General features: G+C 42.2%; 1 protein-coding gene across 1 annotated transcript in view; it reads right to left on the bottom strand.

Annotated features, from left to right (window-relative positions):
• Positions 1-2,485: 2,485 nt before the first annotated feature.
• SLC15A1 (solute carrier family 15 member 1) overlaps positions 2,486-11,015 on the bottom strand; it is a 55,231-nt gene continuing 46,701 nt past the window's right edge. Inside the window, exons 19-23 of the mRNA XM_066380652.1 lie at positions 7,200-7,307; positions 6,967-7,075; positions 6,296-6,439; positions 4,456-4,563; positions 2,486-3,214 (exon numbers count right to left, since the gene is read on the bottom strand). Coding sequence (XP_066236749.1) covers positions 3,029-3,214; positions 4,456-4,563; positions 6,296-6,439; positions 6,967-7,075; positions 7,200-7,307 — 655 coding nt within the window. The 3' untranslated portion in view covers positions 2,486-3,028. The remainder of the gene's footprint in view (positions 3,215-4,455; positions 4,564-6,295; positions 6,440-6,966; positions 7,076-7,199; positions 7,308-11,015) is intronic.

Genomic DNA, 11,015 nt, shown 5'->3' with positions numbered 1-11,015 from the left:
TTGCCTTTTGGTAAAAGGTCTAGGTGGCCCAACGTTGCCCTGAGACTGTAAGAATTAGAACTAGAATGTGTTTTGTAGATTTAGTATTATTTCTCTTTTGATTATTGTCAAGAGAAGTAAGGAAAACTGTGTGTAACTCTTGGTTTTCCCAGTCAAAGGCCTCAGATAGAAGTTAAAGGGTAGAAACAATCAGAGAGGCAAAATTATTTGTCTCTATAGTCTTTCACACTCGAGTTCACTGATTAGGCTCATTCAACTCATTATTAAATGTTCAGTTCTCTTCCTCTTCCATCTCATTCCTCACAGGCCAAGAGGTTTAAAATATTTATTTAACACTTGGAGGCCTATCATGTTCTAGAGCAGGGGTCCCCAAACTTTTTACACAGGGGGCCAGTTCACTGTCCCTCAGACCGTTGGAGGGCCGGACTATAAAAAAAACTATGAACAAATTCCTATGCACACTGCACATATCTTATTTTAAAGTAAAAAAAAAACAAAACGGAAACAAACAAAAAAACAAAAAAACAAAACGGGAACAAATACAATATTTAAAATAAAGAACAAGTAAATTTAAATCAACAAACTGACCAATATTTCAATGGGAACTATGCTCCTCTCACTGACCACCAATGAAAGAGGTACCCTTCCAGAAGTGCGGCAGGGGCCGGATAAATGGCCTCAGGGGGCCACATGTGGCCCGCGGGCCGTAGTTTGGGGACCCCTGTTCTAGAGAATGAATACAGAACAGGGTACATACAGAACACTTTTGATCTAGCCTGACCACTGGTGGTGAAGTGGATAAAGCGTTGACCTGGGGATGCTGAGGTCCTAGGTTCAAAACCCTGAGGTCACTGGCTTGATTGAGAACAGGGTCACTGGCTTGAGCGTGAGATCATCAACATGATCCCATGGTTGCTGGCTTGAAGCCCAAGGTCGCTGGCTTGCGCAAGGGGTCACTGGCTCAGCTGAAGCACCCCACCCCGCTTGCCATCAAAGCATGTATAAGTAATCAATGAACAACTAAGGTGCTGCAACTACGAGTTGATGCTTCTCATCTCTCTCCCTTCTTGTCTCTCTGTCTCTCTCGCAAAAAAACAAAAACACTTTCAGTCTAGAGAAAGCTAGTAGACAGTTACAATACAATGAGGGTGTGTGGCAGGAGAGATCTCAAAGGAGACACAGCCAAATTCAGGGGAATAGAGACAGGAAAACTCTTGGAGGAAGAAGCCTGAATCCTGAAAATGAAGAGGACCGAGCCAGGCAGAGGGGGTGGATGAGCAGTAGGTAGAGAATAAGTGTCTCAGGACTTTCTCTTTAGCCTTTGACCTGGAAGTTAGAACTTGATGCATTCCAAGGACTAGAAGAAACTAACTGTTGGCTACATCGGAGTATATAAGTATAGATAAGTTAGATCAGAGTATCTAAGCAGAGAGAAAGGAGATATGTCCAGAGAAAAAGGAGCCTCATGAGCCCCATTTAAGGAATGAGCACGGGATCCTAAGGGTGCAGAAGGTCTTCAGCCAGGTGTGATCCTCACATGTGCATTTCTTGTTCTAACCCTCTCCCCCCACCAGCTTCATTCTGTCTCCACAGTGCAATGACAAGCTTGTGCACGAAGTGCCTTAAGAGGTCTAACACGGGCCCTTCCTCCCAATCCAGGAACCGGTCCCAACATTCAGAGCTGTGTACAAGTTTGTCTAAGAATGGCTGCTTGTTTTTACAAGAGTATTAATGTAGACTTGTTTGGGGTCTGAAACCTGGGAATCATTAAGTGGTAAGTATCTATAGAATAAATTAGGCACTCAATGTTTATGTGTTTTGGAAGAACTTTTATTCAAGCAGAAGAATGCTTACGAGCATTGAGAAAAACACTCGGAAATGATGCTTAAATATGCACATAGAAACATCCTTGTAATAAGAGAAGTATAGGTATGTATATGTCCCTGGAGAGAATCAAACCATGAAGAAACAAACCTCCAGCCTGATCAGGCGGTGGCGCAGTGGATAGAGCATCAGGCTGGGATGTGGACGACCCAGGTTCGAGACCCCGAGGTCGCCAGCTTGAGTGCGGGCTCATCTGGTTTGAGTAAAGCTCACCAGCTTGGACCCAAGGTTGCTGGCTCGAGCAAGGGGTTACTTGCTCTGCTGAAGGCCCACGGTCAAGGCACATATGAGAAAGCAATCAATGAACAACTAAGGTGTCGCAACGAAAAACTAATAATTGATGCTTCTCATCTTTCTCCATTCCTGTCTGTCTATCCTTGTCTATCCCTCTCTCTGATTTTCTCTATCTCTGTAAAAAAACAAAACCAACCTCCCCCCAAAAAGAAACAAACTTCCATATTTCATGTTCCTAGAATTTATGACATGTGGGCATTTTTTTTCATGCTTTTATCAATTTCTGATGAAATTTTAATGTGTGTGCCGTTTTAATAATCAGTATTTATCTCAGAATTTCTTACCTTACCCAAAGACACATAGACACTTATTCTTAAGAACAGGAATTTATTTCATACCACTGAGACTCCAAAAATCATTACTGTCTTTAACCTAAGTGGTCTTTTGAGTTACACATAATTTAAAAAGAGGTAGGAACTGGAAAAACAAACAAACACAAAACTAAAGGTAAAGGCATGGTCTCTAGCCTCGTTTAACATTGTTTTCGTACAGTGTTAGAATGAAAACAATATGGAACTCCGTTACCCTTTCAAAAAATTAAGTTAGTCCAAAATACAATAGCTTCATTTGTGTGATAAGAAAACAGTTAAATACAGGCATGCTCTGAGTGTTGTAAAAGTGCATGTGTGCACATATGCGTACCTTAAATAAGACTTCTCTTAAAAAAAAAAAAAAGGCTTCTTCCAGAGTTTTAGGTTCACTGATGGTTGCTTAGGAAATTGCGTTCTTCGTTTGGTTCTTAATTCTGAAATCTTCTCCACCAGGGGTCATCCAACAGTGTCCTGCCCCCTGGGGACAGAAGCCAGGGCATGTTCTGGGCCCAGTCCATCCTCCACTGGTTTCCTGACGCTCACATCGGTGTCTGGGAGACAGTATCTGATGTGCTATACAGGTTTTCCGGCTTCTTTTTTTTCTCATCCGTATCAAACTGAGCTTCGATCTCCGCTGGATTGATGTACGTATAGAATCGCGCCATGATGGCAAAGATTATGCAGACAACCAGAAGCAACGAAGCAAACAGAACGTACTCGGCCCACTTTGAAGGAATTGGCGTTAGAGCAAGAAAAAAATAAAACAATAAGAAACAATACTGGTTATAGTAGTGGGTATATAGCATGTGTATATTTTCTTGCTATGTCCAGATGGAAGGTGCTTTGACATTAAATTGTAAGGGGAAAATTGGTTGGCTTCTGCTATAGATATAGAATGGCCAGTTATTTCCACAGATACAGAAGGGCCAGCCTTTCTCAAATGCTCAAGTATCAAGCTAACATTTTTCTAAGAACACTGGAATGCAGAAGCACAAGGTATTGGGAAGAGGAGAGAAAATTTCTGAAAAACTCAAGTCTTAAGGTGCATAGCTGAGCCCTGGAAGGATGGAGACCAGGAGAACACCAGGCAGTACTCTTGAAAGAAAAAGAATACGGAGAACTGTTCGCAGTGAAGAGTCCCATGTTATCCTTTGGCAGTACCTTGAGCTCATGAGCACACAGAATTAGTGCTGCTCTGAAGGGACCTCGCAGGGGAAGCAATGAAACTGAGAGGGTGGGGGACGGGACAGCTCCCTTCTGAGGTAGATAAGCTGATGTGCTGAAGAGAGAGGGTGTAAGTATCATGAAAAGCCCTTACTTTATTTTAGCTGGGAAAATTATAACAACCTTTAGAATGGCTATAACTTTAGGTACTATGATAATTTCTGGATAACATGCCTGGTTTGGGGTCATTAAGTTGCATTCACTGGAGCTAGGAGGGATCTTTTCTTTGATAGTGAACGACAGTAGGGTGTATGTACGTCAACCCAATCTGGTTATTTTGGTTGTCCATTTTTGACTGTAGAATACCCAGCGGGAATAGAAGAATCTGCACATGCTTGGCCCTAAGACCATTATGTAACTGCCCTACCTGCCAACGTGGCAGTTTTATCCAGTGACTAGAGGAGACAATTATGTATATATAAACAGCTAGGGAGGGTCATCATGATGACCACTGATAGAGGTAGACGAAGGTCGGTTGGGCCCCTTAAAAAAGAGAGAGAGAGAGACAGGGAAAATAAAAATACATGTTTCCCACATTTTAAAATAAATAAAAAATATCATGTACTATTAATGTTAAAATTTCACATATGAAACCAAACTTGGTGTCATTAGAAAAAAGTGTAAAGTTGGGGTTTTGTGGGCCCTTCAGAAATCGGGGCCCAGGGCGCGCCCGGTGCGCCCACCGTTAGATCCGCCTCTGCTGACAGACAAGACAAAGGTACATCTCCTTTCCACCCTGTACCTGTTCTTTGAACTGGCCTGCTCCTGCCACGATAAGCACAATGATGTTGCCAACAGCCACTGTCAACAGCCATCCTGCCTGCAGCACCGACTTCATGTTGGAAGGAGCCTGAGGAAGCAAAGCGAAGAGAATCCCAATCCGGAGCTCAGCCTCAGCAGGAGAGCACAGCTCACGGGCTCTCTGAGTTAAGCAGTCACCCTAAAAGTGTCCTTAAGTCAGGCTGGTTTGAATGTGGAAGAGATAATTGCTTGGATAGCAGGATACCTCATATCCTCAAGCTGTATGAACATATAAGGAGCCCTTGTCTTTCCCTCTTCACATATTTGCAAAGTTGCCATCCTAGTTAAACGAACTCATCTACAGATGAGCCGAATCTATTTCTACAGAAGTTTCCAAGCAAAGCCACCCAGCACGAAACCTTCCTCCCCCGCATGGAGGCTGCTGTCTGGGCTGGGAGCTGCCCTTCTGTGAGCTCTCCTGCCATGCCACCAAACCTCTCTTCAAGCTCTGGTCACCTGTGTTATAGCCATCTCCTTTATTAGGCTGTGATGTCACCACTGAAAGGGATTATCCAGCTCATATTTACAAACTTTACAACACAACAGAGCTACAATGACTATAACTGTAGCTTTGATAGATTCTTTTGGAAATTATGCTCTAAGTCAGGTAACAGCAAAATTTGCCTCATTAGTATAATGCACATAGAGCAATATTTATTAATGTTCAAAAGCTAGGCTCTTGAGCTCTGGCCAGGTAACTCAGCTGGTGAGAGCGTTGTCCCGATATGCCAAGGTTGCGGGTTTGATCCCTGATCAGAGCACATACAAGAATCATATGCATAAATAAGTGGAACAATAAACTGATGTTTCTCTCTTTCTCTCATCCTTCTGCTCTCTCTCAAATCAATGAATTAAAAAAATACATTTTTTAAAAATACATTTTTTTAAGCTAGGCCTTAATCAGTGTGTTTACTAGAGTATTAATGTAGACTTGTTTGAGGTCCATCCCTCTGAGGGACCTCAACGGAACCTTAAAGATGATGAGAACACAGACCTGATCTGAGTGGTATTATGAATCGTTGATAGCATTTGGTTGTTTCAGAAAGCAGAGTCACCTGACTCTCATGACCCTGGCAATTACTGTTAATATAGTTTTCCTACTTAAGACTATAAACCTTGGCCCTGGCCTGTTGGCTCAGCAGTAGAGCATCGGCCTGGCATGCGGGGGACCCGGGTTCGATTCCTGGCCAGGGCACACAGGAGAAGTGCCCATTTGCTTCTCCACCCCCCCCCCTCCTTCCTCTCTGTCTCTCTCTTCCCCTCCTGCAGCCAAGGCTCCATTGGAGCAAAGATGGCCCGGGCGCTGGGGATGGCTCCTTGGCCTTTGCCCCAGGCGCTAGAGTGGCTCTGGTCGCGGCAGAGCGACGCCCCAGCGGGGCAGAGCATCGCCCCCTGGTGGGCAGAGCGTCGCCCCTGGTGGGCGTGCCGGGTGGATCCCGGTCGGGCGCATGCGGGAGTCTGTCTGACTGTCTCTCCCTGTTTCCAGCTTCAGAAAAATACAAAAAAAAAAAAAAAAAAAAAAGACTATAAACCTCTTTTTTGGACTCTGGGAATATAGACACATATGATCTATGCATTCATGAAGCTAAACAGTAATATTCTTCATCAATAAAGATAAGATGTGGTGACCTCAAAACACTTGTTTGGTGGAATATACCAAGGCCTTCTTCGAGTTATTTAAAACTATACACGTATGGCTAGCCCAGATTTAAATGAAGCCCTAGCAGTGCTTTGAAGGCAGCGGTATAGAGGAAGGGTGGTAAAAACAATAAACAAGAAACCTGAGAATATGAAAACTCCAATCCTGTGACAGAGAAAACCACTTCGCCACAGGTGAGAAGGAAATACTGTGGGATTTGCAGAGCCATGTTAACTGTGTTGGGTGCAATATCTTCAAATACACTCCATTCAGGGCAGCCATCACCCTAAAGCAATAAGGCAAAAGTGAGAAAAAGAAATTAAAATCAAAATTGCTTCTAAAGTAAACATTGCTCAAACTGGCAAGTTAAGTGTCAACTTCTAGGGAGGTCATACGACTTATCAAGCAAGTACGCATTTTCAGTGTAAATATGCAATAGTGAATTTTATACTTGTGATGAGATGGCCATGGTGGGGTTTGAAAATGTTCACTAGTGTTTTCCTTTTAAATCAGAGAGTAGATTGAAGTCGGTTTTGTTGAAAACATTTCTATCTCTGAACGAAAAGCATCAGATACTGGTCAACATGGACTTCTGGGGAGAGTAAGTCAGTCTGCTCAATTTTATTCTAATGGTGAACTTAAGTCAATGATAACTTAAAGACTGGGTGGTGATCTTAATTAACTTTAAGCCCATTTAAAATATAGATCCTAATATTATTCTTGTTAAATCATGATTATGTCCTAAGTGTTTGTGAGGACTTAGATGAAGAAAGTTTGAGTTGCACTTCTGATGGGATGGAAAGGCTTACTAACCTTCCTGCTGATCACGTAGGTGTATGCACTACCGAATTCAAGCTTGGGTGTTTCAAAAGACGTTTTGCACTCGTTTGGAATATTTTCTGAGCTTATTGTGAATTTTTTTCTAAGAAAAGAAAGAATAATATAGGTTAACATTCTTGGTACTAAAAGCTTCAATGGATTGTTTAAAGACTTCGACATGAAATCCTTAAACTTTGGAACAAAGTATCCAATATATAGGTACTTACATGCCCGAAGGAAAAAACTGATATTTGCTGGCATTGTGACTGGTGACATTTTCATATAATTTTTCAGCCATTGTGATGTTGAAGCTCTCATCAAAAGCATTTACAAATCTGAAACAGAAAGCCATCTGTCTCATGACTGGACTAAGGAATGTTTTGCTCTAAGTCACAGCATTTGCACCTGAAGCTGCACTTGCTTCCTACGAGAAGGAATTGAAGATGTTTACAGAATATTTCTAGAGTAAAGGCAGAAAGTAAGGAACCCCAGGCTTGCCCTTGCTAACCCGCTCACGAGAACACACCTAAAAGATTTTATTTAATACAGCTAAATGTCAAAAACTGTTCTAAGTACTCTGTAACAAGGAACTATTTCAAGAGTGTTTGGGATATTAAGTACATACTGAAATAGATGCTATTCCCTTCTCCTTCAAGAAGGTAGCTATGCCTTTGTGTTCCTTGTTTCAGAAGCTTTATAGCTAAAGCAGTAAAGGAACAAAGGCAGAAGTTGCTGAGAACATATGAATTAAACTCAGATCCTGACAATGTTTGGCATTCAACTTGGTGTGGTTTGACAGGTGATTAATATGGGAAACTGAACCTGATGTGTGCCACCAGGAGCCTAATAGGTACAACTAAGACTGCTCCACATTGTCAAAGCTGCTTTTATCAAAGATAAAGATGAACCATTGAAAAGAGAGACAGTGGGTAGAATAAGAAGATAGGAAGTAGCCTGATCAGGCGGTGGCGCAGAGGATAGAGCATCGGACTGGGATGCGGAAGGACCCAGATTTGAGACCCCGAGGTCGCCAGCTTGAGTGTGGGCTCATCTGGTTTGAGTAAGGCTCACCAGCTTGAGCCCAAGGTTGCTGGCTCAAGCAAGGGGTTACTCGGTCTGCTGAAGGCCCGCAGTCAAGGCACATATGAGAAAGCAATCAATGAACAACTAAGGTGTCGCAACAAAAAAGCTAATGATTGATGCTTCTCATCTCTCCATTCCTGTCCGTCTGTCCCTATCTATCCCTCTCTCTGACTCTCTCTGTGTCTCTGTAAAAAAAAAAAGAGGATAGGAAGTAGACCCTTGGGCCTGTGTCCTTGCTATATAACTGATAAGACTGAATAAATCCCACCCTAAGACTGGAGTGCTAGAGTACTGTTACCTACATGTCTCAGGTTGGTACAAGATACAAACAAGAATGAAAATAATCTGAAAAAAAAATGCAACATCATACACATCAGATATGTTTTCATATGCACACACAGAAAATTGTAGAGGCCCTGGCTGGTTTGCTCAGTAGATAGAGCATCAGCCCTGCATATGGAAGTCCAGGGTTCAATTCCCGGTCAGGGCACACAAGAGAAGTGACTATCTGCTTCTCTCCCCCTTCTCTCCCTCTTCCTCTCCTGCAGCCTGTGGCTTGATTGGTTAGTGTTGGCCCAGGTGCTGAGGATAGCTTGGTTGGTCTGGTCAGAGTGTGTCAGCATCAGGTGCTTAAAAATAGCTTGGTTGATTTGAGCATTGGCCCCAGACAGGGGTTGCTGGTTGCAACCTGGTCAGGGCACATATAGGAGTCTGTCTCACTATCTCCTCTCCTCTAACTTAAAAAGAAAAATTTTAGAGCATAAGCAGCAAACATATGCTGAGAGCTTTGAAAGGTGAGGAGAGTGGAGATCCAAGATCTATTGTGTTTTAATAGTTTTGATCAGGCACAGTCAGTCCTAAGGTCCCATTAAGGCTCAAGTTAGCTTAGGCCTCATAGGAATATCAGGATGTAAGGCTACAAAGTGATCATGGAACAAGGAATGGAGAATGAGAACCAGCTGAGGAAATGACAAGATGGGACCAGTTCCTTAAGGAATAATCAAGGTAGGCCCTGGTCAGTTGGCTCAGCGGCAGAGCATCAGCCTGGCGTGTGGAAGTCCCGGGTTTAATTCCCAGCCAGGGCACACAGGAGGGGTGCCCATCTGCTTCTCCACCCCTCCCCCTCTCCTTTCTCTCTCTCTCTCTTCCCCTCCCGCAGCCAAGGCTCCATTGGAGCAATTTGGCCTGGGCGCTGAGGATGGCTCCAGGGCCTCCACCTCAGGTGCTAGAATGGCTTTAGTTGCAATGGAGCAATGCCTCAGGTACTCAGGTGGGCAGAGCATTGCCCCCTAGTGGGCATGTTGGATGGATCCCTGTCGGGTGCATGGTGGGAGTCTTGTCTCTCTGCCTCCCCACTCCTCACTTCAGAAAAATTACAAAAAAAAAAAAGAATAAAGGTGCCGAGAAATTGGTTCTTTCTCTTTTTTTTCAATGGCTTTGTGAGATAAATTTACATACCACAAAATTTCACTCATATAAAGTGTATAATGTAGTGGCTTTAGTATGTCCACAGGGTTGTGCCACTATCATAACAATCTAATTCTTATCACTCCAGAGAGAAACTCAATATTCATTAGCAGTGACTCTCCAAAGCCCCTCCCCCAGTCCCTGGCAACCACTAACCTGCTCTCTGTTTTGTCTGCCATTTCTTGTAAATGGAATCATATAGTATGGGGGATTTTTGATTGGCTTCTTTCACTTAGCATTTTAAAAATTGTCTATCTATCAATCTATCTATTTTTAGTGCGCATGTGCACATGAGAGAGTGAGAAGGAGAGAGAGAGGGACAGACATGGACAGACAGACAGGAAAGGAGAGAGATGAGAAGCATCAACTTATAGTTTGTGGCACCTTAGTTGTTCATTGACTGCTTCTCATAAGTGCCTTGACCAGAGGCTCCAGCCAAGCCAGTGACCCATAGCTCAAGCCAGTGACCCATAGCTCAAGCCAGTGACCTTTGGGCTCAAGGCAGCAACCATGGGATCATGTTGATGATCCCATGCTCAAGCTGGCAACCCTGTGCTTAGCATAATGTTTTTAAGGTATATTCATGTTATATAGCATATATCAGTACTTCATTACTTTTTATGTCTGAATAATATTACATTGTATGGATAGATCAGTTTGTTTATCAGTTGATGGGCATTTTAGTTGTTTCTTCATTTTGACTATTGTGAGTAATGTTGCTATGAACATTTACCTACAAATTTTGGGGTGAACATATGTTTTCATTTCTTTGGGTATATGCCTAGGAGTGAAATTGCTATATCGTATAGTAACTCTATGTTTAACAATTTGAGGATCAGTTTTTCCAAGTGGCTACATAATTTTACATTTCCACCAGCAGTTTACAAAAATCTGATTTATCTATGTCTTTACCAACACTTGTTATAGTCTATTTATTAAAATTAGAGCCTAGTGAGTGTGAAGTGGTATCTCATTGTGGTTTTGATTTTCATTAGTAAAAGCATAGTCAGCTCTAATGACTAATGATGTTGAGAACCTTTTCATGGGCTTTTTTCTTATTATTGAGTTTTGAGAGTAATTTATATATTCTGGATGCAAATTCTTTGTCAGCTATATGTAATTTGTAAATATATTCAACCAATATGTAGCTTATACTTTCATTCTCTTAACAGTGAGATTTTTAGAACAAATGTTTTTCATTTGGATGAAATCTAATTTGTCAATATTTTCATACATATGAAAATTTTTATTATGTGTACAATGGGATATTAATCAGCCATAAAAAGGAAATCCTGCCATTGTGACATTATGGATGAACCCAGGAGGCATTATGCTAAGTGAAATAAGCCAGACAAAGACAAATACTATAGGGTATCATTTATATGTGGAACCTAAAAAAAGAAGCTGAACTCTAATAAAATAGAGAATGGAACGGTGGTTGCCAGGGACTAAGGGGTGGGAAATGAGGAGATTTTGATTACAGGGTATAAATT

This window comes from Saccopteryx leptura, chromosome 4 (genome assembly GCF_036850995.1).
Source record: "Saccopteryx leptura isolate mSacLep1 chromosome 4, mSacLep1_pri_phased_curated, whole genome shotgun sequence".
NCBI classification, from domain to species: Eukaryota; Metazoa; Chordata; class Mammalia; order Chiroptera; family Emballonuridae; genus Saccopteryx; species Saccopteryx leptura.
This window is presented reverse-complemented; position numbering and strand designations above follow the sequence as displayed.